Source organism: Heterocephalus glaber, unplaced genomic scaffold (genome assembly GCF_053883595.1).
Source record: "Heterocephalus glaber isolate CG9 unplaced genomic scaffold, H.glaber_assembly_v1.0 deba00000347, whole genome shotgun sequence".
Classification (NCBI taxonomy): Eukaryota; Metazoa; Chordata; class Mammalia; order Rodentia; family Bathyergidae; genus Heterocephalus; species Heterocephalus glaber.
Genome location: NW_028258143.1, coordinates 38,324,170 through 38,352,120, shown reverse-complemented (window position 1 = coordinate 38,352,120; position 27,951 = coordinate 38,324,170). Strand labels below are relative to the sequence as shown.

Genomic DNA, 27,951 nt, shown 5'->3' with positions numbered 1-27,951 from the left:
CCCATAAGGGCTACTCAATAAACATCAATGTTAACTTTATATACATTTGAATGTTATATTTATATCATAGTGGCTTGATTAAAAATACTGTAGGAGGAATCTTATAATCATTTATGTTCTCTGATAATCTACTGGTCTTTCAAATTGTTCACATCTGGCTTTGAAGTTCTTCATGGGTTAAAAAAAAGTTGTATTATAAAATCTGTTCATGACATTAATTTACCTGCATTTGTTTGAGGCAAACCCCATGGCTTTCTTAAAACCAGAGATCATTTTGTTTTCTATACATATTTTTCTCTAACTGGAAACTCAGAGAGAAGATCTGTTTTTTATAGTTTGCCCTTTTACCCTGGCATTGTTGGATGGAGGAAACTTCAGGCATGAGTGAAGGGATAATTGGGAAGAAAAATTTAAGTCCTGATTCCTTGCTCTTAGTTCTAAAAGACACAGGACATTTTTTTAATCAAAAGTATTTGCAAGGTCAGGATTGACAGTTTGCAAATAAACAGATTGAGGCTGTCTTTTTAAGGTATTATTTATTTTCATAAAACTCGCTGGGCAATAATGGAGAAATTAAATATATTATTGAAAGAAATCTCTCTCTTTTAATATCTATGATATCCAGGTACATTTTTAACCTACAGAAACATTTAGTACTCTAAACAGTGCCGTCTTTGATTTTGTTATCAGGCTGGTACCATATAACCAAATGAATTCCCATTAGAGTGTTTCACTGTAGAATACTTGAGAAAATCTCCATTTTGAAGATATCTAAAATAATGTCTACCCAGTTTTTTCTATACTATCTCTTTGTAACAGATGTTTCTTTTGGTTATAGTGGCTTGCTGGAAGATCTTTTTTGTGGATGAGAGAGACAGAGTAGTGAAGGACTCAAGTTGAACAAAAAAAAAAAAAAAGAGAGAAAAATGATCTGTTGGTTCTAGAGGCATTTAGAATCAAGTTTCTAGGCATGAAAAGACCATAAGAGACACATTAAAAGTGTCTAGTTCTTCTGTGCTTTGTGCCTATTTCTTTACTTTCACAAGAGATAGAATTTGTAAAAGTCATCTGTTGAATGAATGAGCATTTGAAAGTGACATAAGTTGCTTGTTACTAATATACTTAGTGATTATCACAAAATTTATTTTTCTTTGTAAATAATGTCATTTATTCAACAACTAGTTTTCATGGAGCTACCTTGTACCAGGCACTGTGGTGGGCACTGGACATTCAGTTATGAGTAGGACATCCTCAAAGATCTCAGATTCCAGTGGAACAGAGATTTTTCAGCAGCTCCAACTTCCTGGGGGTCTTCACTCTAGCTTTGACTTCACTCACAGACTAAGGCATCACCTTCAAGGGTTCTTGGCAGGGACTATGACTCTGTCATGCCACATTGCCTGGGTTTCAGGCCTTTTTCTGAAATCTGGTTGGAATCTTCCATGATCTCATAACTCTTGTTCTGTATGCTTATAAAAGCAGCATCATGTGAATGATGCCAAGGTCTGCCATCAACAGGAGCAGTAGCTAGGATTCTTTGGACCATAGCTGTACCAGCCTCTGAGTAGGTGGATGGTAGAACTCTGGAATACATTTCCCTAAGTGGTCCTGAGTGCTGTATTTTCAAAGCAAAGTTTTTCAGAAGAGGTTACTCATTTTTGTGCCATATGTATGAGAGCATTAAGTTCAGGATCAAGGCTTGAAGATTTTTGAATCACTCAAATTAAGCAGGCAGAGGGTATTTCACTCGGATTTCTACTCTCTGAATCTAGGCACCATGCCTGTTCCTCTTGCTCTAAGAATCTCCCTTTGCTTCTAGCCAAAGTTTGCAGGGCAAAAGCAATCTCTAGGTTTCAGTCCTTCAAAGCCCACATTTCCTCCACAATCTTCCCAAAGCATGGCTCCTCTCCCAGTCGGTGAGTATCCCAATGCTTACCCCTCAGTTGTTCACAAAAGTGGGGGTTTTGAGTGGCCACCCAAATTCTGAATAGAAAATCTTCTCTTGTTACATTATTTCTTAAAACTGAAGTAAAAAGAATTAAGTGTGTTATGTAGGTATACCAACTCCCCATGATGAATGTAATTTTTTTTGGTACTGGGTATCAAACTTGGGTCCTTGTGCCTGCATAGCAGGCAGTGAAACCACTGAGCTAAATCTCCGGCCCATGAATGTAATTATTATCAATACAAACATACAAATAAAAATAAGTTTTAAAAAAAATTCTTAATATCTTGCTACCTCTCAAAGGGTTATTATTATTTTTTAAAAATTGGCAACCCATTTTTCAGTTGTTCAGTAGAGGTGTGAAATAACTCATCTCTTATTTATTTCACCTTCAAATAAATTCAATTAAGTTTTTAAAAGGTAAGTCAATTTAAAATATTAATATCCACAGATTATGCGTGACTGTAGTTTTAAGGGGACACTCTAATGACTGAATTTTGTTAAATTCTGGTGAAGTGGATAGGACAAGAGATGCTGGTCAGATTGACTTGGTTTATATCTTATTTAAGTCACTTATGAACTTGTTAATATTGAGCAAGTTACTTAACCCCTCCATGCCTCTTGTTTCTTTATGTATAAAACAGAGAAAACGAAAGATCTAATTCATTATGTGGTTGTGACTGTTAAAACATAGTCCCTGGCATTAATGCACATTTCATAGGACTTAGTCATTATTTTCCCTATTTGAGAACCAGAGAGAAAAATTATAATAATGTATTTAGCTCAATCATTGTTCTCCTTGACTATGACAAAACATAAGCCTAATTTGGAACATTCTCAGTATGTGTGGACTAAAAGTATCAGAATGGTTATTATTATCTCAAAGAAATATAGGGTGATTTAAAATAGCTCCCCAATTACTCAAAAGGACTTTTATGACATAGTCAAGCCTGCTGTGAATAGTCATTCAAGCGTTGTACTGCCCAGCTTTAATCTATGCAAATGGCATCACCTCTTGAGTTATTCTGTGCATTTGTTCACCTGAACAACTACATGCAGTGACCTTGGGAATATTCTTCAATAATGATGTATTTTTATTGCATTTACAATATTAATTTGCAAACCATAATTGGACTTAAGGTTGTAATTTGTCCTAACAGCTTTTGCTTAAGAGCTTTCTTGAATTCTAGTTTCTGCCTTAGCACTAACTACCTGTGTGGATGAAGACAAATCACTTAATATTCTAAGACCTCAATTTCTTCATCTGTCAAAGAAAAGAGTGGGACTAAATTATCTCTAGCTCTAAAATTCTATAATTTGCATGTAAAATGCAATTTTAATCTCTCATGGATTTGCAGCTTTGAGTGAATTTCTGGTGTTAGCTGGACAGTTTGAATTGGTATTTATAGTCTGGTAATTAGCATGAAGCATCATACTTTTTCCACTTGTCATATTAACAAAGCATAAACATTCTAGAACAAATGTTTGACATTTAAAATAATGGGGTTTAGTGTGACCCAAGAGGGCTTTCCATGCCCTGTTCCAGCACCATGATCATCTATGAATAAATGACCGTATTGGATCTCTTCTTAATTCACAACATTTCAAACAGCTAAAAGAAAAGTTCTCATCAGTGATAATGGAAATGCCATTTTGTGTGTCTGAATGGGGTTTTGGCTCACTTAATATGACACTGCACACCCACTCTTAAAGTTGGCTTGGTGTAATGAGGCAGTTCTGAATGCAAACCCAGTAAACTTCTAGTGCTTCATCCTGATCTGATCAGACAAATAACTTTCATCTAAATGTCACCATTTTACATGTTAAGACTTTCATGTAACTAAATCAGTTTTCCTTTTTTGGTAGGGAGAGAAATTAGTTATTCATTAAGAAGACATAGTGTTCATTTTTTAATGTTAAAGTGAATAGATGCTCAGGCCATGAACTTCCTTGGGTACTGACAAGTACTCTTGATGGTGTACATAGGTGATCCTGTCTGGAATGTCCACTGTAGGAGAAGTGCTCATCATAATATATATTTTTTCCAGAGTCATCATGACTACTTACAGTTTTCTCCAGATTTTTTTTCAATTTATATTTTCTCCATGAAGAATCTTTTACAGAATAGAGTGAACAAGTATAACCAAGTGCAACCCTGACTTCCAGCTGTCATCAAAGGTCTCCAAAGAATATACTTTGATTATAAAATGAGATTGAAAGAGATGTGAGAAAAAAGGAGACTCCAAAAAGCCAGAGAACTGTTAGGCCCCTTTGTTCACACAAATTCCCTAGTATGAAGCCATAGAGAAGTGTTAATATCAAAAGGTTCTTTCTTTTTTTGAGAAAGGAAAAACCTAATTACTACCTAGAAGCAAATGGCACTTATGCATACAGATGCTCTGAATGGAATTTTTTATTGTCTAATCTATACAATACGATAATCACAATTTAGTTATCTTCCTTAACTTTGCAAAATACTTTGACATGTATTTTTCTACCATCAAAGCTATCTTATAAGATAGGACAAATTATTATACCCGAGCAACAGATAAGGTCATTGAGTCACAGAAACTTATGTGCCGGAAACAACGTAGCTCATTGACATTTTATTTAGGACTAGGATTTATTCTGCAGATTCTTTACAGTGACATTTCCCTGAGTCTACAGGATCACCTGCAGGGAGGTAGGAATAAAAAGAAGACTCTTACCCAGAGGAAAGTGAACAAGTCTCTCTTCTTCTTTTCCTTGTTCCTTTCCCTCCAATTCTCATACCAAAGCACAGTGAGCAGGCCTTGTTGGCCAGCTGTACATCCATTTGTGGATAACCTATCTGCTAATTTATGTAATCTGTATAAATCCATTTGAATCTGTTGACCTGTTCCTCTCTTGAAATTCTCTCACCCCTTGCTCCTGGGAATCTTCTCTGCTCCTTTTTTCTTCAAGTCTATGGTCCCTCATCAGATTCACTTGTCCTACAGTAGGATATCCCAGAATGATTCCACCTACACCAGCCTTGTGGTCCCCAAACCATCTTCCAAATAGCCACCAGAATGATTTACCTGCAACCACCCATCTGGCCATGGCAGTTCTCTCTTAAATTTTGTTGAATGGCTTCCCTGATCCTTGGCAGTGGTTGTCAATTTCCTCAACTCAACCCCTCTTATTTGTAACAAATATTCTATAATAGCTCACTCGCTCTCTTGAAACCAAAACCATAGGAAACACAGTCGACCTACACGTATACCTCGAAAATAAAATCTATATAAAGTAAACTGAAATAAAGAGACAATAATGAAGTATAAAATAGCATGTATTTATGTAAATGTTTTGGCATGACACCACTATAGACACAATGGTCAGATGCTTCCACCCATGTGTAGACAGGGACGGTGACAACCACAGATAGAGATGGATCTAGGAGTTTGTATTCACTATTCAAATCCAATGTTTCTGTCAGTGACATAATTTTCTAAAATGGAAAAATTCAGGGATAGAGTCTGTAGCACTTTTTCTGTGCTTTAATGTACACATGAATCAGCAGGAAATCTCCTTAAACTGCAAATTCTGAGGTGGAAGTTGAGTGATTGCACTGCTAACCTGCTCTTAGCCAGTGGTTATGATGCTGACTGACAACAGATCACAGGTTGAATAGGAGGAGCCTGGATTAATGGACTTCATTTGTATCAGAGGCTAATGACATCTAGTGACACTTCAGTAAGGTCTTGAAGTCCCTGCAAGGCTTGGAGACAATCTAGCTTCTAGCATGGAGTTATCTGCAGTTTGGAGGAACTGCTCTTTTGGAACACAGCCAAGGAGCAGCTTTGGCATCTGAATCCAGAGCAAGGATCAGGAAGCTATGGAGAAAAAGACTACCCCTTCTCTGAGGAGTCAGGGCTGAGGTTGAAGTCCTCTTCAAGTGGCTTATAGTACTTTTCAAAAAGCACAATGTTTTTTAGGACATGCACTACAGAAAGGTAGATCCCACCAAACCTAAATTAAGCCTATGATCTCACCTCATCTATGTCTTTAGCTATCCAGGTGCAAAGGCAGATGCATGAGAGGTAATGATGGAGTCCTCCAATCAGGAAGTATTGAGTATGACTCTGTTCTGTAAGGGACCTGAAGTCACTGGCCCAGAAGGAGTGGCCGGAGTGCAGGGCTGGCCAGCACCTCTAGGGTATGATGGCTTTGTGAGAATTGGGAGATGGTATTCAGGAGGAGCTCTTGTGAGGGCAGCTGCAGATTTATGAATGCAAAACAGAGATATCAGATTCTCCTCTGACACCTGGCAAGAAAGAGGCAAGTGCCCATCGGACTAATACTTGTTAGTATATCCTGTGTTAAGCCCTAGAAATACCTTGGGAACACTTTATTGTGGGAAGAGACAAGCATCATGAGGCAATAAAATTTTACACAAATTCCAGTGTGGCTTCATTTTTGTGGTCACAGGTTGAAGTCTGGGGACACTGGGGCATTATTTTTTACTGTTATTTACTACCAGTCATCGCCAAGTGCCTTCTTCACAGTTGTTCCATACATACCATGCCTGCTATTGCCTTAACATTTACTTTTAACTCATCTTCATCACCTTGGAGTTTGACACTTTCTACGTCAGGTCTGTATAGCTGCTACCAAAATTTCCTTCCTGGTCTTTATAAAATGCTCACCTAGAATCATAATTTGTAGTACAGAAAGCTCATCTTTTCTTGATTCTTTTTGCATAGCCAGTTATTTACCTCTCACATTCTGTAGTCCCTTCCAAAGTCATAATCTCCATTACACACACACACCTACCCACCCCCACACACACACACACATACACAACTTTTATGTCTCTAAGGCTTAGATTTCTTTCTTAAATTGATAAATAACAATGGTGTATATTTATGCGATATAGTGTGATCTTTGGATATGTGTATACATTGTGGAATGAGTAAATCAAGTTAATTAACATATCCATCACCTCACCTGTTATGGCTTGTGTCTAGATGTCCCCCCAAAGCCTCATGTGGTCATAGGTCTGGCTTTTTCAGAAGTGGCTGGATCTAGGGTATGTGATGCTGGGACTGATTTATGGTGCAATGGTAGGTTCAAGGTGGGGGAGTGAGTGTTACCCACCCTAAGTAGCCTGGTTAAGATGTAAGGGATAGAAAGAGCTGGGGTCATCCTTTGCTTGCTTGGTTTTGCTATCTTCTGCCATGAACTATTTTCTCCTCTGTGATGCCCCTCTGCCAAGCCACCGTGCCTTTGTGCCAGATGATTATGGGCTGAATTTCTACAAACTGTGAGTTAAATAAACCTTTCCCCTTTTAATTTTGAGTGTTGGGTATTTTGTCTCAGCAATAAGAAAAGCAACTAAGACATCATCCAATTATAACAAATCTTCAACTCCTGAGACAAGCTTTTAAGGTCAAAAAGATATTCTGAGTGCTGTTGTTTCATGCTTTCCCAGTGAATGAGAAGGTGTGGAGGTTGGTATGCATGATTTTAGACCAGCTGTCCTTGAACCTTGACTGAATACCTTGGGAACATAGATTCCCCTCATCAGGCTTGCATTTAGCTATCTCATCCTTGGCAATAAGCTACTGTACATCCACTCTGGCACAACACTATGTGTCCTGCTCTTGGAGTAGAAAGATTCTGTAGCTTTATTAGGAGGTCTGAATCTATCATGCCTGGGAGAGAAGCTTGCATACTGGATATATAGTTAAAGCATTATAGAGTTTCCTCTATTTCCTATCCATGCCAAAGATAAGAATTACCAAAGAATTGACAGTGTATACTTTAAAAAAAAACTTTCCTTCAATGATAATTTATTCTATTCACACAAGGATTATACTTCACCTTCTATTGAAAGGCTTGAAGCATGAAAATATTATGATCAAAATTTTCATTATAGAAGGAATAGTTGGGCATGGATATGGAGAATGAATTCATGAGGTATAAATTTGAAAATGGGGAGCCTGTTGGGAAAGAATTGTCAGATTAGGGAAGAAATGAAAGTTTACATGAAGTTAGTAGCTTTAATAGTAGATAACAGTCTAGATATACTAAGGAGGATGTGGTAACAGGATGTGAAAGGCAGTGGAGGGAAGAAATTTCTAGAGTGACTGTTGACTTGGGACACTGGGTGACTTGTGATGCCATCAACCTTGATAAGAAGTACAGTTTTCAGGGAAGGACCCTGATTAACTTTTGAATGTGTTGCTTTCAGAGATGTTGGCTGCCTAATGTATATCCAAGCAAGATCAGGAGTCTTGAATTTGGAGTCTGTGAGCACATTAGAGGTACATTAAACCCACATTAGCCTCAGTGGGTTTATGATAAGGAAGAAACTAAAAAGAAACATTAGAAACATCAGAGAATGTATAGAGGAAGTGGGTTCAGTTACCCCATGGAGATGTATGATTAGTTACTAACATGTCACTAACTCTCTAAAATATGGTTTCATTTAGTTATGTTAGAGATATTTTATTTATTTCATAGACTATACTTTAATTTATATACTAATAATTATTATTCAAGGATTAGAGCCTCTTTCTATGATTCCTAGCAGGTACAAGACAGAGAAATCACAAACATGAGAAAACTAAAATGTTGTAACTCACCCGGCCATAGAAAAGACAAAGTAACTTTAAATATTGAAAAAATCCAGACAGTTGCACATAATGATGTATAGAATTACCAGTCAGTTATATTAGCCCTACCAGCCTCACTATGACATCAGCATCTTTCTTCTAACTGGGAGTAATTATCAGTAAGCAAGAAGCATGCGGTAGAGGGTAGACTTGAAAGACAAAATTCGGATTTTGAAATCTCTCAGCATAAGTGGTAATTAGATTCACCATCATGCTTTATATGTGCTATTTAATATGATTTTATGGATTAGGACAGAGTTGTCTCCTTAGCTGAATAGTATGGAATTTTAAGTGAGGGGCATAGCTATTCTTTGGAGAAACATGCAGAGATCATTAGAGAAGATTGGGCAAGTGGGAGCAATGTATAAATCAGCTTTGGTGGTGTTGCCATTTAGAAGTTAAACTGGCTGAGTCTTCAACATAAAACAGATAGCTTAAAAAATGCACATTGTTTCAGTGTTTATCTACTCAGAACATTCATTTCAGAAGTTTGCTAAGACTTTATGGAAGAGAAAATGATTTCTCATTTCCATGAACATATTTAACACCAGTATAGCCTCCTGCCTTTTTTTAGTGTCTTTTGGAAAAAGTTAAGATAACAGAATTTGTCATCTTGTGACTGCTCAGAGAATAGATGTGCATAACATCCTTCAACATTTAGGGAATAATCTGAGAGAGGCTCCTGTGCAGGGGCATAATTGTGTGTTTTACCTGTCATCTTCCTCTCTCGCCTGCTTCTTTGTTTTTTTTTTAATATATATTTATTGGTACATTTTAGGTATAAAATACATTTACATTTATCATTGGGTGTTTGTCCCAGAATATGATGTATCTTAGTTTTTATTTTTTCTCCCATTACCTGTGCACCCTTTACCCCCTCCACCCTTCCCTATTTACAGAGTTTGATTCCATTTTTTTTTCTTTCTCATAATTTTTCCTTTCCCTTCTTCCCTTTCCCCTTCCCCTCCCACCATCCCCTAACCCTTGGACCTTTTCTTATTTCAAATTATCAATTATTCATTTTAATCATTTTCATCCTTATTTACACTTTCAATTTCTCACACTAGAGAAACTATTCAGTATTTACACATGTGTGTCCTATTTATTTCACTTAAGAGTATGGCCTCAATATGCATCCATTTAGCTATAAATGTCTCTAGTTTCTCATTCTTTATCACTGAGTAGTACTCCATTTTAGAGAAAAACCACATCTTCCTTATCCAGTTTCCTGTCGATGGGCACTTGGGCTGTTTCCAAGCTTTAGCTATTACAAACTGTGCTGCTATAAACATAGGTGCACATATATCACTGTAGTATGATTCTTTTAATTCTTTGGGGAAGATTCCCAGTAGGGGAATAGCTGAGTCAAATGGGACCTGTAGTCCTAGTTCTTTGAGGTATCGCCATACTGATTTCCACATTGGTTGCACCAATCTACATTCCCACCAACAATGGAGAAGGGTTCCTTTCTCTTCACACCCCCACCAGCATTTATTATTTGTTGATTTTTTGATAGCAGCCAATCTTTGTGGGGTGAGGTGGAATCTCAGTGTTGTTTTCATCTGCATCTCTCGAATGACCAGTGATGTTGAACATTTTTTCATATATTTAATTGCTGTTTTTACTTCTTTGTCTGAGAAATGTCTGTTCATTTCACATGCCCATTTTTGAATTGGGTCTTTGAAATTGAGGGGTCTGATTTTTTTCAATTCTTTGTATATTCTCGATAGTAGACCTTTGTCTGAGGTACAGCTGCTAAATATTTCTTCCCACGTTGTAGGTTATCTCTTAGCTCTGTTGGTAGTTTCTCTTGCAGTGCAGAAGCTTTTTAATAAGATGAGATCCCAGTTGTTGATTCTTTGTGCTAGCTCCTGTGCTACTGAAGATTTGTTCGTAAAGTCTTTTCCTATGCCAATGTCATCAAGAGTTCTACCTAACTTATCTTCCAGCAAGTTTAGTGTTTCTGGCTTAATATTTATATCTTTAATCCACTTTGATCTTAGTGCATGGTGATAGGTATGGGTCTAGTTTTAATCTTTGGCAGGGTGAAACCCAGTTTTTCCAACACCATTTATTAAATAGGCTACCTTTCCTCCAATGAGGGTGGTTGGCTCCTTTGTCAAACATGAGGTGGCTGAGCATGTCTGGAGTTGTTTCTGCATCTTCTGATCTATTCCACTGATCTTCAGGTCTGTTTCTTTGCCAGTACCATGCTGTTTTTATCACTGTAGCTTTGTAGTATAGTTTCAAGTTGGGGATTGTGTTACCCCCAGCCATGTCACTGTTGCCTAGAATTACTTTTGCTATTCTAGGTTTCTTCTGCTTCCAAATGAATTTTTGGATTGTTTTCTCTAGTTCTGTGAAGTATATTGTTGGAATTTCAATCGGCATTGCATTGAATCTATATAGTAGTTTGGGAAGTATGGCCATTTTCACTATATTGGTTCTTCCTACTCAGGAACAAGGGATATCTTTCCATTTTCTTATATCCTCTTCAATCTCTTTTTTCAGAGAGCTGTAGTTTTCAGTGTAGAGGTCTTTTGTTTCCTTTGTTAGGTTGATTCCTAGATATTTCATTTTTTTAGATGCTATTGTAAAAGGAATTATTTCCCGAATTTCTCTCTCAATGGGTCTTCTATTTGTGTACAAGAAGGCTATTGTTTGTTGAGTGTTGACCTTGTATCCAGCTACTCTACTGAACCTGTCGATTAGGTCTAGCAGACTTTTGACTGAGTTTTTTATATCTTCTATGTAAAGTATCATATCATCAGCAAATAATGACAGTTTCACTTCTTCCTTTCCTATGTTTATTCCTTTTATTTCTTTCTCTTTTCTAATTGTTATGGCTAATGTTTTCAAGACTATATTGAACAGGAGTGGTGATAGTGGGCATGCTTGTCTTGTTCCTGATTTTAGCGTGAATGTTTTCAGTTTTTGACTATTTAGAATGATGTTGGCTGTTGGTTTTTTATAGATAGCCTTAATCAGGTTGAGATAAACACCTTCTATTCCAATTTTCTGTAGGGTTTTTATCATGGATGTTGGATTTTGTCAAATACCTTTTCTGCATCTACTGAGATGATCATATGGTTTTTGTCCTTGATTCTGTTAATATAGTGTATTACATTTATTGATTTATGAATATTGAACCATCCTTGCATCCCTGGGATAAATCCGACTTGGTCAAGGTGTATGATCTTCTTTATGACCCTCTGTATTCTGTTTGCCAGTATCTTGTTGAGGATTTTTGCATCTATGTTCATTAGGGAGATGGGTCTGTAGTTCTCTTTTTGAGTTGGATCTTTCCCTGGTTTTAAGATCAAAGTAACACTTGCTTCCAGGAATGAATTGGGAAGCCTTGTTTACCTTTCAATTTCCTTGATGAGTTTAAAGAGTAATGGTAATAGTTCTTCTTTAAATGTCTTGTATAATTCAGCAGTGAAGCCATCAGGACCTGGGCTTTTCTTTGTTGGTAAGTTTTTTATTACATTTTCAATTTCACTCATTGTAATTGGGGTGTTTAGAATTTCTATATCTTCTTCATTTAATTTTGGCAATTTGTACGTATCTAGGAATCTGTCCATTTCTTTTGTGTTTTCCATTTTATTAGAGTACAGGTTCTGAAAGTAGGTATTGATGATTCTCTGAATTTCTGCTGGATTTGTTGTGGTTTCACCTTTTTCATTCTTAATTGCATGGATTTGAGCCTTTTCTTTCCTTTTTTTGATAAGGTTGGCTAAAGGTTTATTGATTTTATTTATTCTTTCAAAAAACCAACTCTTTGATTCATTGATTTTTTTGTATCATTCTCTTAGTCTCCATTGCATTGATTTCTGCTCAGGTCTTTATAATTTCCTTTCTTGTATGAGCTTTGGGTTTGTTATGCTCTTCTTTTTCTAGGAGCTTGAGGTTCTGCATTAGGTTATTTAACTGGGTTCTCTCTGTTGTCCTAATATGGGCATTCACTGCTATGAATTCCCCATGTAGAACTGCTTTCATTATGTCCCACAAATTCCTGTATGTTGTACTGGCATTATCATTTACTTGTAGAAACTGTCTAATTTCTTCTTTAATTTTCTCTGTCACCCATTGGTTGTTCAGGAGGGTGTTGTTCAATTTCCATGTATTTGTGGGAGTTTTGTGGTTTCTTATGTTATTGATCTCCAATTGTATTGCACTATGGTCTGATAATATTCAGGGGATAACTTCAATTCTTTTACATTTACTTAGATATGTCATATGAACTAGCATGTGATCTATTTTGGAGAATGACCCGTGTGCAGCTGAAAAGAATGTATATTCTGGTTTTGTGGGGTGGAACACTCTGTAAACATCTATTAAGTTCATTTGTTCAATAGCTTGGTTCAGTTCTAGAATTTCATTGTTAATTTTTTTTTCTTGTTGATCTGTCTATTTGTGATAGAGGGGTGTTGAGGTCCCTCACTACAATTGTATTAGTGCTTATTTGGTTTTTCATGTCCATTAATATTTGTTTTGTATAGTTGCAGGCATTTATATTTGGTGCATATATATTTAGGATTGTCATCTCTTCCTCTTGGATTGTTCCCTTCACTAGGATGTAGTGACCATCTTTGTCTCTCTTAATTATTTTTGGTTTGAAATCTACTTTGTCTGCAAATAAGATTGCTACACCTGCTTTTTTCTGGGATCCTGTCGCATGGAGAACTGTTTTCCATCCTTTTACTTTCAGTCTATGAATTTCCTTTTGAGTTAGGTGTGTTTCTTGTATACAACATATTGCTGGGTTTTGCTTCTTAATCCATTCTGTCAGTCTGTTTCTTTTGATTGGTAAATTGAGGCCATTAACATTGATAGTTATAATTGAGAGATACTGACTCATTCTTGCCACGATGTCTCATTGTTGTTGGCTCTTTTCTTATTTTTCCCCTTTTCTCTTTAGTGCCTTACCTTTCATGGTGTCTTCTCTCTGTTGGCCCTCATGGAGTTGTAACTTTCATTGTCTTTTTCTAGGATATTGCATAAAATTGTTTGGAGTGCTGGTTTGGTATTCATGAAATTTCTCAGGTGTTCTTTGTTGTGAAAGTATCTAATTTCCCCATTGATTTTGAAAGATAATTTTTCAGGATACAACAGTCTAGGTTGGAAGTTATTTTCTTTTAGGGCTTGAAATACTTCACTCCAGGCTCTCCTTGATTTGAGGGTTTGTGTTGAGAAGTCTGCCTTGATTCTGATTGGCTTTCTTTTGTAGGTGATTTGTTTCTTTTCTCTAACTGCCTGTAGAATTTTGTCCTTCTGTTGGGTTTCTGGGATCTTGACTGTTATATGTCTAGGTGTAGATTTTTTTTGGTCATGGCTGGTTGGAGTTCTATATGCCTCACTTATCTGTACATCCAATTCTCTACCTCTGTCTGGGAAGTTTTCTACAATTACTTCTGTGAACAGTTTTTTTTATGTCAATTGTACTTTCTCCTGGTTTTTCATGGATTCCTATGAGTCTTATGTTATTTTTCTTTGCATCATCTTGCAGCTGTTAGATTGATTTCTCATGGTCCCTTACTATCTTTGAGAAATCTCTGTTTTCATGGTCTTTAACTGCAATCCTGTCTTCTATATCTGATATTCTGTCTTCAGATTCTCTTAGTCTGCTCTGCATGCTTTCAATGGAGTTTTTAACCTCTTGAATATCTGTTTGAATCCGTTTCATGGTTTCCATTTCTTTCTTATGTTGGGTGATCATGTTTGCCATTTCTTTCTTATGCTGGGCATTCATGGCTTCCAGCATGTTTCTGATCTCATCTATTTTCTTATCTGTTTCTGCTCTGGAGCTTCTAATCATGTCTTTCATTCTGCTCACCATGTCTGTATTTATCTGGGAGATTATTTCTGCTTTGAATTTTTCTAGAGCCTCATGCATATGCTTTGTTACTTCCTGTGCTATCAGTTCAGGGTGTCCAAGTGGTTGCTTCTCAGACTTTTCCACCTCATTTCCCCCAGAATTTCCTTTTTGTGGTGTGGTAGCCTGCATTTGTGCCTTGCTTAAGTGTCTTCTCATTTTTGTTTTTGGTACTGTCCTTGGTTTAATTCCTGGGTTGACATTTCAAAATTGCTTAATGTAGGTATCTTTATTGCTTGTTTAGAACCCTTGTGGAATGATTGCTTTTCAGAGGTGTCTTCTGGATATAGCTTGTGTTTGGCTGTTTTATTTTCCTTATACCAGGTAGGAAAATGACTCTGAGGCTATTTTATTTTCCTTATACCAGGAAGGGAAACTAATTAAATCAATCACAACATGTTAGCCCAAAAGACATAGTCAGCAATACCATACCATCAAGCACAGCTTAGAAAATGACAATTTGTGGTAGTTATTAATCTATCAATTTTAACTACGCGAGTTAAATTAAAACCGAGGACCAACCTAACATACGTTTATAATGAGTAAGTTCTTCAATATAGCATCTTTCCCCTTCAGGTGGGGAATTAAAAGGAGTTGGGGAGGGAGGAACAGGTAGAAAGAACAGGTAAGATTAGCGGTGAGGCCTGAAGACACAGAAAGATCACACAAACTTTAAGAAGTTGTTAAAGGCAAGAGAAAATAGCAGAAGGAAAGAACAAAGATGTGAATAGAGTCACCTAACAGGAACAGGGAGGCTAGATACCAAATTTACTTTCCTTTAAACCTAATGATAATCAAGAGAAGGAAAAAGAGAAGAAAAAACAATAAGGGAGAAATCCGAATTCTTACAGAAAGGAACAAATGGGGAGATGAGGAGCAATGTGGGACAGCAAGAGAATGAGTGAGAGAGAGGGAAAAAAAGATAAAAGAAAGAAAAGTAAAACTTTGAAGAGTAGAGAGAAAGTAAAAATTAAGAATCAGAAATAGGAGAAAAAAAATTTTTTTTTTCTTTTTTGCAAATAGCACTAGAAATTATGGGCCTCCTTCAGGGTATGTCTCTGCTGTCACAGTAGGCAACTTAGGAATGAGTCAATGAGTCTCAGCAAGCCAGCAGCAGACCAGGTACAGTGGTCTGATGTGCCTTTATTGTAGAGATTCTCTTTACTTTTCCGCTGAGATTCAGTTTTCATCGAGGAGCCTGAGAAGCCCTCTTTCTGTTACTAACTTCTGCTCTATCTTGTGGTGCTCAGGACAAGGGTCTTTATAATCTCCTGTGCCTCTATAGTGTGGGACCAGGTAGCAGAAAAGCCAGAAGGCCAGAGGCGCACGGGGGTGGGGTGGGGGAATTGGGACTTGAAAGGTGCCCGCGAGGCTAAGCAGACCTCACCGTGGCATGGACAGGGCCCGGGATGGCCGCAGCTTCAAGCAGCTCCTCTCACCTAGCCGGTCCAGCTTAGAGAGCGTCGGATCCTGCTTCTTTGTTTTTCTCTAGTATATTCCAATTTGTTTTTCTAGAAAGAGGCGTTTGGGAAGTACGCATATATCAACATACACTATATCTAGTTTGAAATATTTATTGCTGAATAGCAGGTATTCTGATGGTCATGTACTGATGTACTGATGATCATGGAAGTTATTTTCTTTTATGATATTTCCCAGTCAATTTGACTTGCCTTCTTGGCCCCACATAGGTGAGATGTAATGAGTTTTTCTTATGAAGAGATTAAAAGTACTGCCAAATTTCTTAAATTAACTGTTGTTGATACCTCACTCTTGAAAGGAAAACTGAGCTAAGGGGGAAAGATTCACACTGAAGTCTTCCTGTTTGTATCCTGTAAGTTAGGAAATCCATAAACTGTAATCACTTTTATCACAATCTATAATCACCTTCTTTAATTTTCATTCTCAGCAGTAGTCTCCATTCCGTAGCTCCAAAATGGTTTTATTCTCATAAAAAATTGTTCCAGTGGTTACTGATGTATGAGCAGTTCTCTTGAGGGTTCATTAAAATAATAACTCTAAGGGAAATATCAGAGCTATTGGTATATGGTTATGCTAACATAAACATGTGAATTAAGACTAGTTTACTTATTCTTATTTACATTATATAACATCTCTCGCCTTCTCCCTGTGAACATTGTGATCCTCTAATTACAGGAAAGGATTTTAGATAACTCCTTTTCTTCTTGGCACTCCATTTCTTTTGCATTAATTAGGCAAATGCCTTATTAGGTAAATGTGCTAGGTATTTATTTTTAACAGTAGCCCAAAATGTAAAAGTTCAGAAGCAAAAAGTAAGTGGTTTCTGGGATTGGGTGAATTTATGGAAAATGCCCAATATTGAAATTAAAGGTTCTAAAGTTGTTTGTTAGATCAGAGATACTTTTAAGCATTTGTTTTTTTATAGAATACCTTCTTTGAATTGGTCATAGAGTTTATATATTACAAAAATTTTTCCCTGCGAATACAGGGAGCATATAATGTAGTTGGGAAGTCAAATATGAATGTGAAGTTGTTAATGAACAACCTTCTTTATATAAGATAATAAAGTGCTGAATATATTGAGTATATCTTTGTAGGAAACCAACCCTACATGTCTATTCCCAACTGGAGGGCGAATGGAGATTTAAGACACAAAGACAAAGACACAGACACAAGAGATAATTTGGAGTGCAGGTGCCAAGGAGCTCTTTGCCTCTAGTGGACAAAGGCCCTGAGCCTTTGACTCACTTTGCAAGAAATTAGGACAATAGAAGATTCACCTGCCTCTTTTTATCTATAGTATATATCCAGGTAAACAACTGGATCTCAGCTGTGTTGATTCTTCCCTGGAATGTGCAATGTGCTAGCATGCCCTCTGTTGCCCAAAGGAGCACAGGGTGCTGTTTTTCTCCTCTGTGCTCACAGAGAAGGTCAACTGGGCCTTGATCCTCATGAGCTGGTCTCCTACATATGTTTAATAACTATTTGCTGTGTATTGAACACTGATAGTTTCTATGGGAAATTTAAAGGAGAATAAATCAGTGCCCTCTATCTACTGGAGATGATCTATCTACCATCTGTCTGACTGTCTCTCTCTCTCTCTATCTATCTATCCATATCTCTGCTATAGTTTTGATCTGAAATGTACCCCAAGGATCCATATGTTAAAGGGTTGGTCCTCAGCTTGCTGCTGTTGGAAGTTAGTGGTAACTTTTAAGAAGTGGGGCCTAGTTGGAAGCTTTTGGTCATGGAGGCATGCCCTTGAAAAGGACTGCTCTCTTTTTTCCCTTCCTGGATGCCACGAGGTGAGCCTACTACTCTACCATACACTCCCTGCCATAATGTATTGCTTTACCATGGCCCCAAAGCAATAAGGCCAAGCAGTCATGTACTGAAACCTCTGAAACTATGAGCCAAAATAAACCTTTCTGCCTTATAAGTTGATTGATTATATTAAATATTTTGTTACACTGATACAAAGCTAATACAACCTCCATTCAGAGTGTATATTTTACATATAGTTAACATATTCTCAACTTTATTTTTTTTACAGTCTAAACTCTCCTTCTTTCTTGTAAATTGTTCAAAGCTCAATTTATGTCCCACCAGCTGTGTGAAAGCTAAGTGATGTTAGCCTATCTTGTTGATACAAAGCCAGAGAGGTGTGTATGTGTGGGGGATAAGTGGAAAGAAATGTGGTCTGTGTAAAGAATTGGTCAGATTAAAGTTTTCAATAGAAATTGTGGAATCCCAAAACTGATGTTCTCTAGTCCTATAGCCCTGCAGTTTAGAGACTAGCCAAGTATATAATTGCTGACCTTAGTTTTAGACACTTATTTCATCTACCCAAGAAAGCCACTGAGTACCTGCCTTGAGGGTGGCATTATTCTGGGAGTGGGATTAGAACAGTGAACAAGCGAAGTTTCTATTGCCCCCATGGCACTTACAGATGAGAAAAATTAATCAACTGGTAATATGATTTACATAGTGGTGAGTAAAATGAAAATAAAGAGCAACAGAGTGGTTAAAGAGTGATTGGAGAGTTCTATTTTGGACATTATGTGTGGACATAGGACAGACACATATTAGACTACTGTAAGGTGAAGTCTTCAGGTAGGGGCACTGTATGACCTTGAAGAACCAACAAAAAGAATTAGATTTCCAGAGAAAGGCTGGGTGAGGAAAGAAATAAGCAAGGGGGTGTGGGAATGAGGAGAAAAGGAAGAGCCAGAGAAAAAGAGCAGACCTGTTTGTTCTGGGGAGTAATAGAAAATAATGTGTGTGTGTGGGTCATGTCCAAATAAGCCTTTAGAGATTGAGCCTTCCTTTTTGAACAAGGTAGTGTTCAAATAAATAAGTAGTTCTAAAGATACTGAAAATGGTGGCCAAAGTCACTACTGTTATAGTTTTGAACTCTAACAGTGCAAAAATGTGTGACTATTAATCCAGTGGATAAAAGTGTACAGAATAGATTGAACCAAAGTGACACAAAGTAAGGAAAATGAGCTATAAAGTAGCTGTGTCAGTCCAGAAACTTAATTGTGGCACTTTTACTTTCTTCTCTCATTTATTCATTCATTCAAACATATCTACCGAGCATCTGTAAGGTGCCAGGTTGTGGGCAAAGCACTGGAGATAGAAGGGTGAGCCAAGCATATGTGGCCCCCATCTTCAAAGAGATCAGACTAACTGGGAAACAAGAATTGGTCAAGTAATTTTAAGATTGAATGTCTCATTTCAAACTATGATAAATGCCTTAAAGGAAAAATAAACAAGATGCTATGTGTGCACTTAATTGGGGCTTTTATCTGATGCAGTGGTAGGTAAGGTTTCCTTGATAGACACTGGAGCTGAAATTTGGGGCTTTAGTGTTGGTTAGAAAATGGGGTGAGGGAGGCCAGGAGAGATACAAAAGAGATAACATGTACAAATCCACATAGCTGCAGGAGGTATGGTCTATTCAGGGTTGTGTACGATGTTGCCTGTACCTGGAGCACAGAGTGAAAGTTGAGATTAGGAGTTTGGAGCTGCAGACTTGGGCATCTTGTAGTCTAAAGCTGAGAGATTAGACAGCACTCCAAGAGCAGTAAAGACCACTGAAAGATGTCAGGCAAGGAGAAGGGAGTCTAGGGAGGGAATGAGACATGATCAAATGTGTATTTTGAAAATAATCACTCTGGCCTCAGTAAATAGAGGTAAAAAATGGATGTGGGGAGGTTCTTGTAGGATTAGGCTGGTGATTGCAGAGATGGAGAGAAGTGAATGGGCCTATGACAGTGGTGGTGAACCTTTCAGAGGTTTTAATGATACAGACAGCCTGATGTCACGTGAGTGCCATAGGTTCACCACTACTAGTCTAAGAGACAGTCAGGAGGTGTATGCAGCAAGGCTTGGATAGATACAGTGTCAGACTTGTAGTGTTGAGATGACTCCAGAGTTTCTGGCTTGTGCAAATGGATGTTGTTTGTATAGCAGTCCTGTAAAGAGTGCTTCTTTATCTCATTTTCCACTAATAAGAAGTTCTAAGTGATTAAACAGTGCGCCCCACAGAACTGCATTAATAGATCAGAAGTAGGACTCAAACTGGTTTATGATTTCAAAAGCTGGGTTCTTTCATCTGCATCACACTTCTGAGTTCATTGTAGGAGGAATAAGGACTGTGTTCAATGTTGGCTGCATAACAGCTTTGGTCTTTCACTTGTAGAGCTATGGAATCTCAGCGCTGGGAAGGATTAGAGTGTCCTGGTATAGTTTTTAAGCTTCCTTGGCTGCTACCTACAATGAGAAATGTATCTTACATCATGATGACCACACACACACAATGGAAACAAAACTTTCTTGGAACAATTACTATGTTGACATGAGATGAACTGTTATTTTTTTGTTCTCTCACATTAAAAAAACTTGATTTTATAATCTATTAGTATGCTGTTTGAAAAGCACTGAACTAATCCCCTTAATTTTTATTTATTTATTTATTTTTATTTTTTATTTTTGGTACCGGGGATCGAACTTGGGTCCTTCCACTTGCTCAGCAGGTGACGAAACCACTGAGCTAAATCCCCAGACCCTCCCCTTAATTTTTAGAAGAGAATTTGACACTGAGAACTGGGAAGTCATTTCCTAAGGCCTCAGAGCCAACAGACAAGTAAGTTCCTGACTCTTAGGCAAGGTTCCTGATTCTATTAGATAATTTGGCTTTGTCATCTTCATAAATAAAATTGATTGATGGGTTTGTAAATTTTGTTCCTTAGGAAATACATCTGTTTGATTATTTTCTGCTTATTGGCATTTAGTTTGTTTCTTCCTCTTGAAATCTTGTTTTACTCTAAAGTTAGGCTCTCTAGGACTCAATTAAATGAAACATTGCAATATTTTATTTGAATGAAAAGGGTATGGAACAGTCAAGATAATAATAATGCATAATCTTTGAGATACTGAAAAAACTTATAAAAAGCTATGGAAAATGGAAAGTAGTTATCAAACAGAGATGATAAAAACACACTGATGGAATTACCCAAGAAACCAAGGGATAATTGTGAAGCCAATGGGAAAAACCAAATTCTTCTGCTAAGCAAAAAATGCCAAATGAAGATAGAAAACTTTAAAAACATATGCAAAAATCACAGGTACTCTATCTCATGAGTTAAGGTTAAATATAAATAGAATACATAAGATGAAAAAAGTGTAAGGAGATAATACTGAAAAATGGTGGAACATTTGGCAAAATGTAATGGAGCTATCAAACTGTTAAAGATGAAATAAAATGAAAATTTGAAGTTTACTCAGCTGAACTGAATTTAGAAGCATATAGTAGTAACATTAATGGAGAAGACAGAGAAAGGGATTTTCTTGCTACTTTTTACACATGTCCTCTAACCTTGAAAGAAATATGAATTAGATGTTGCAAATCTTGTCACAGTTTCTGGCTATTTTTCCTATCAGACAAGCAGAAGTAAAACATAGGAATCACTGAAACAGTAAGGATTCCTCCACAGTGGAAGCATCAGAAAATGGTAGCATGTGTGGCAGTGAACTTTTCCTTTCTAGAGACCAATTCAGGGGGCAGAGGGAAAATACTGCCTATCTCGTTTTATGTATAACCTCAGAGCCTTAACTATGTACCAACTCTGCAAATATTTTCTGAACTTTAAGTTCCAGATGTTGTGCTATGGTTTGGAAACACAGCCTGTGAGTGAGATAAATTTAGTTCCTGCTCTTAGGAAGTTAGTTAGCCTATGGGAGGTAGAGGCCATTCCTAATGGTTTAATGTCTGTTGTAATAGAAGAGGGACAAGACGTGGGAAGAAGAGAAGACACTGGGTGTAGTGGGTAAGACAACACTTCCTGAAAGGATAATATCTAAGCCTAGACTTGAGTAGGGAAAGTAGAAGTCAGGCGAATGCTTGTTTCAAGGATGATGCCATGCCATGTATTTAACATCTTAAGAAAGCACAGACCAGACACACAATAAGCTCTCACGAATGGTCGATTTGAATATTTTATTTTTGTCAGGTACAAACACTAATCAGACCGTACCTTTCTTTTGATTTCTTCCATAAAACAACCACATCACATAATGTTTCCATAAATATAGCTGGGAGAATATAATATTAATATTTAATTGCCTGTAACTGTTCAAAAGTACTGATTTTTTTAAAAACAATGCTTTTTCTCATTGCAGTTCACTTTTCTTACAAAGACTGTCCAGTATGTCATATGTTGTGATCTCTCTCTACATAAGGAAAATATAAAACAGAATCATAATAATAAGTCTTAAAGGAAACATGGAGGCCACTTGGCCCAGTCCTTCCCTTTAACATGTGAGAAAACTGGATGAGCCATTTGTTTAAAGTATCGCTATTATTTGTTAGTGGCAATGTATGACCAAAAAGCAGGTGTGTGAAACTCATTTCCTTTACATAACAGGTTTTTTTCAAAGCTCTCAACTTTGAAGTAAAATTGTGTTAATATTGTTATTTTGATGTTAATTCCAATGATTCCCTTTGAAGTTTTTGAGAGCTTCATTTTTTTTGTTTTTCTGTTTCCCTCTGAAAGTACATGTTTATTAACTTCACTTGAACCATTATATTTTACATTAAGAACAAAGAGAACATGTAATGATACTAACCATTTAACCATTTAATGCTACTAACCATCTAACCAGTTAAAAATCCTTAATTTATTACTTGAGCATATTTTAAATGCCATTTGCCCTCTGTTAGGTTAAGATCTCATTCAAAGACTGCACACTTGGGAGGAATTTTGAAGGAAGTGTTAGCTAAATACCTAGGGGAAAAAAAAGACCTAGAAAAATGTCCTGTAGTTAATAATCTAAATAATGCTTTCCTTATAATGTACACATGACCACCACTGAGGTAATGTTCTTTCATGGTTATTACTGCTACACTTATGTTCACAAGCCCTGTTTAAAGCTATATAATTAGCAAACCCTTTAAAATAAAACTGCTAAAATGTTCTTCTGGGCTATTCTTCCTTTTGCTTACTGTTCTCTCAGAAGTTTTCTGTGCTTTTTAAGCCTATTGTGCTAATATTGATTCCTTTGCCCACCTGCCAGCTTTCTTATTCTTAGGCATCTCAGAAAATACAGTAATTGGTTGTCTTTCTCTCCACATGGGAGCCATCTAAATCTCTTGGTATTCTCTGAGAGGATCCACTGGATAAGAATTTTTTTGAACAGCATCCTTTTCCTACCCAATTCTTCACCTTATCCATTGTGCATTCTGAAAAACCCAGTTTTACTTTATTGCATAGATACCAGTTGCTACTGAGCCTGTTTCTCATTGTCATGATCTCACAACTCTGGCTTCCATGCTAATTTTTTCTGCACTCCTATATTTTTCTGATTGTAATTACAGCTGCTATTGTGAATTATTGACTTCAAGTAAACTTCAGTGGGTCGCTGACCAATCCTATGATTCCAGTATTAAGCAGTTTATTTTCTGAGGGCGGATGGCTTGCTCTAGGCACTTACTTCTCAGTATTTCTCTTTTCTTCATTGTTATTTGACATCTATAACCTGTTGACTTTTGGTTGTTGAACTTGCCAACTGTTTTGGAATTCTATGGTGTGTGCATACCTCTTAAAAACATTGGCATAATTCTCTTTTTTTCTGAAGAAGAGAATAAGCCTCCTTTACACTTGCAAATTACAGGTAAATTGGTGGGTAAACTGGTTACCTCACTCTGATGTGTGTTTTTTGTTTTCATTTTTGATTGCTGTACTTGCTCGAGGAAACAGAAATATTCTCTCATTATAGACCTTTGTTCATTCCTTTGGTTCATTAAATCATATGACATATACAATATATGGAAAGTCATTCAATGACAGTTTCTCTAAGTTTGTCTTAAATCAGAAGACGAGTAATACTAAAACCCAAACTTATGTCCATCGAAATAATAAAAACAGTCTCGGTACTCAGCACGTGGTTTTCTTTTCATTGCTTCAGTGCACCACAAATCTTTTTTCCTACTACCCGAAAACCTTACTACTACAATCTTTTATTATATAATTTCTTTGAGTATACATTATATTTTCTGGTTCCTTTAAAATAAGTTTTTGATGTGGAAAATTTTAAACAAGTACAGAAGCCCATAGTCACTTAAGTTCAATAAGTGTCAATTTATTAGTTGAATGAGTTGAATTTTTATCTACACTTTTATATACTTTACCTTGCCCCTTGGAAAATAGTGAGAATGTTAGACATGATATTTCATCTGTTAGTATTTAGAATTAAAAGGCATAATCTCATTATTATCATCCCTATAAATTTTAACAATATTTCCTTAATAGCATAAACTAACCAATTAATATTAAAATAGCACTAGTTACAGTATCTCATAACTTTTTCTGCAATTGGGCTATTCATATATAATCCAAACAATGCATTTGGCTGATACTATTTTTTAATTTCTTAAATTTTGATTAGTACATGTTTGCAGTGTTTGAAGATTACATTCATTGTGGGGAGTTGGTACATGTACATGATACATCTTAATTCTTTTTACTTTCTTTTCTGCTTCCCCTCTTTCCACCTCTTGGTCTCCTTCCCACATGAAAAGATCTATGGTTCCTATTATTTTCCTTTTATTTTGCTCTTTAAATTATTTATACTTAAGGGGAGGGGATTTAGCTCAGTGGTGCTGTGCTGCTTCACAAGCACAAGGTCCTGAGTTCGATCCCTGGTACTGGAAAAAAATTATTTATACTTTGGGTTTCTCATACAGGAGAAACCATATGATGTTATTTCACTAAACATTTTGGTCTCGAGGTTCATCCATTTTCCTACAAATGACTCATTTATCCTTCCTTATGGCAGAGTAGTACTCCATTGTTTATAAATATAAAATTTTCTTTATTCATTTATCTGTTGATGGACATATAGGCCACTTCCAAAATTCAGCTATTATGAATTGTGCTACTATAAATGTGGGTAGCAAGGTATCACTGTAATATGATGTCTTTAACTCTTTTAGGAAGATACCTGAAATAGGGATAGCTGGATCAAGTGAAATTTCTATTTTTAATTTTTTGAGGACTTGCCATGCTAATTAACATAATAGTTGTACTAGTTTACATTTCCACCAACAATGTGGAAGGATTCTTTGCCCACCCTCCCAAGAGCCTCACTGATTTGTTATTATTTTTCTTGATGATGGCCATTCTTTCCAGAATAAGATGGAATCTCAGTGTTGTTTTACTTTTTGCACTTCTCTAATGGCCAGCAATGTTGAACATTTTTTCATGTATTTATTGGCATTGGTTCAGAGTGAGAAAGTTAAATTATGTAGACTCCATATTGATCACTTGGCATTACCCTTTTGAACTGTCTGTTCTTGTTCTAAATACATTTGGCATAAAGATTTTGAATACACTGGGAAGCTTAATGGTTTGAAAATCAATTTGTCATAAATAAAAGCTCATCTGAGTTTATGAAATGCATGCTCTCACAAATCCACTGTAAAATGTAAAGAAATAGTCATATTGATGCGCACACATAGTATCAAAAAGAAGCCAAACTACCAGGGGACATGTAGTCCCACAAAGCAAGATATCTGAAAAAGAGAGGCAAGTACACAGGGCTTGATATGAATCCATGGCTAAGTTACAGATTCTGGGCTTAATTTTAGAAATGTTGGATTTTAAGTGCTCACACAGTCAAGTCTAAAATTTGTTGCAGGATGGATTGCAGACAAAAGACCTGACACTGTAGATTGTGTAGTTAGACAACTAGAAATGATGAACTCATAGAAGAGGAGGAGTGCATGAAGTAACGAATATAGGCTGGAGGTCAAAGAGAGAATGGTGTAGAGAGAGGGGTGGGGGCAGACACAGGAAGCAGGAAACAAGAGGGCACTGTTACTGGTGCATGGGCATGGAAGGACACTATCAAGGCCTGAGGAGGAAAGAGTTTTAAGTGGGAAGGGATGGTCAGTCAGGCCAGGTGCCAACCACCATGAGGTGAAGTGGAGAGAAACAGAATATCCTTTGGGTTTCAGAAGGGAGGTTGCTGGAAGTACATGAGAAGACACTTGATTTTAACTATAGTAAGCTACATATAGAAGAAGACCTACAGAACATAAAGGATAGAAGGAAGCACGAGGTCAAGACGAAAGGCACTGATGATCTGTTCTAGGCCAGGGGTTCTAAAGGAGGCAGGTATGATTGTCTAGAGAAGCCATAGGTGGCAAAACTGAACTGTGTTTGGAAACAAGGCATGGGTGTATCTTTTGTTGTTTTGATAAGCATGGAAAAATTTCATTTTTATAAAACTAAAATTTTGAACATAGTCAAGTTCAAAAAGAGACTAGTTATTTTAAATATTGCAGAGCATTGTTTTATCAATTTTCATTCTGTGTATTACTATTGATGAATGATGCTTGTATTCAATATACACAAAATTAGGTATTTAATTAAGAAAGCTAGTTTTGCTTTTACAAACTAGAATTTTTCACACTTCTGTATTACTTTCCTCACTGCTTCCTCAATCAGGTATGTACATGGAGAGGTAAGTATTTTTATTTGGTTAATTTCATTGGTTTCCTGCTTATAGAGAAAACATTGTTTGTTACAGAAATGTCACCCAATACAGAAAGGTTTAAAAAATAAGTTTTTAAAAATCTCCTGAAATGATATTCTTCAGAGACAATATTATCATTTTAGTAAACACCATTCAAAATGTTTCTTTGAATAGATAACATTTTATTTTAATGAGATCATGCTATAAATGTAGTTTTGAATCTGCTTTTTTGCATCTAGTAATATGTTGTGGATATTTTCTGTGTCAATGAATATAGAGATTTAACATCCCTTCTTATTGGTAGCTGTTGTATGAAGGTACTATAATTAATTTAAGCCATCTCCTATTTGCTAAACGTCTTGATTTTTTCCCCAAATTTTCTACTTTAAGCAGTACTACAGTGAGTATCTCTATTAGTATGTTTTTGTGCACTGGACTAGTAGCTTATCTTTGGATAATTTCTTGAAAGTAAAGTTATGGATCAAAGGTTTTGCATATTTTATTTATTTATGTATATTTATATTGTGATACATATTTATATATTGTGAGAAGTTCTAAGGAAAGCCTATACCAAGTATACTTCCATTAATAGCACTTATCAGTACCTAGGAATTTCTTTTCAATGTTTTTTTTTTTCATTTCAAATCAGGCTACTTTTTCATCCTCAAAAATAAGGAAGCTGAAATTTATCAGTGGTTCTTAAACTTTGTGGGGTCTTAGGACTGTTTTAGAATTTTCAAGAGTTGTTTAGCCTTCTTTCCAAAAAAACACACAAGTGCAAAAGTACAGGATTTTTTACATACTACTTATGGAAACTCACAGATCCTTTGAAGTTAAATCACAGACACATTGGGAATTTATGACTCCATGAAGTAAAGAGTCTCTGAATGAGATACTTACAAAGATTTTTTCCTTTTTAACACTAATGTATACACATTTGCACACAAGTCATATATTCATACACACAAATAATTTAAATATGTATTTGAACAAAATTTGACTTCTGCTTGATTCAGAACCTAGTCTCATGTGAAATCCCCAGAGTGTGCAAAGGCATCAAAATAAAGTTTTCCTATTGATTTCAGGTTTTTCAATGGCGAGCCCATCAGGAAGAGGTAGCAAGACTGGAAATGGAAATTTCTGCCAGAAGAAGAGAAAAGGAAGAGGAGAAAGAGAAATTATGGAGGAAGAAAGAATTGTTGAAAAGGGAGGAGAAGAAAAAAAAAGTATGAAAGCTTCTGTTGATATGCATGTTTGAATGAACATTTAATTGTCTGATGGAGCTTTAACTCATTTTGGTATTTGGCATGGAATTCTCATAGGCAGGGCTGAGAACATTTATGAGTCTAGTGGAGTCTTGCTTCAGTTTATTTAAGCTTCAAAGATTTGTAGTCATGGAAGAGACCATTTTGTTGGCCTGCTTAAGCATAAGTACCTGTGGATAGAAGAGATGCTGTAGGAAAACAAAAACA

General features: G+C 36.4%; 1 protein-coding gene across 6 annotated transcripts in view; it reads left to right on the top strand.

The window, feature by feature from the left end:
* Ccdc148 (coiled-coil domain containing 148) overlaps window positions 1-27,951 on the top strand; it is a 392,699-nt gene that overhangs the window by 189,045 nt on the left and 175,703 nt on the right. For all 6 annotated transcript variants that reach the window (XM_021266013.2, XM_087199166.1, XM_087199161.1 and 3 more), the window contains one exon: window positions 27,565-27,705. In XM_021266013.2, coding sequence (XP_021121672.2) covers window positions 27,565-27,705 — 141 coding nt within the window. The remainder of the gene's footprint in view (window positions 1-27,564; window positions 27,706-27,951) is intronic.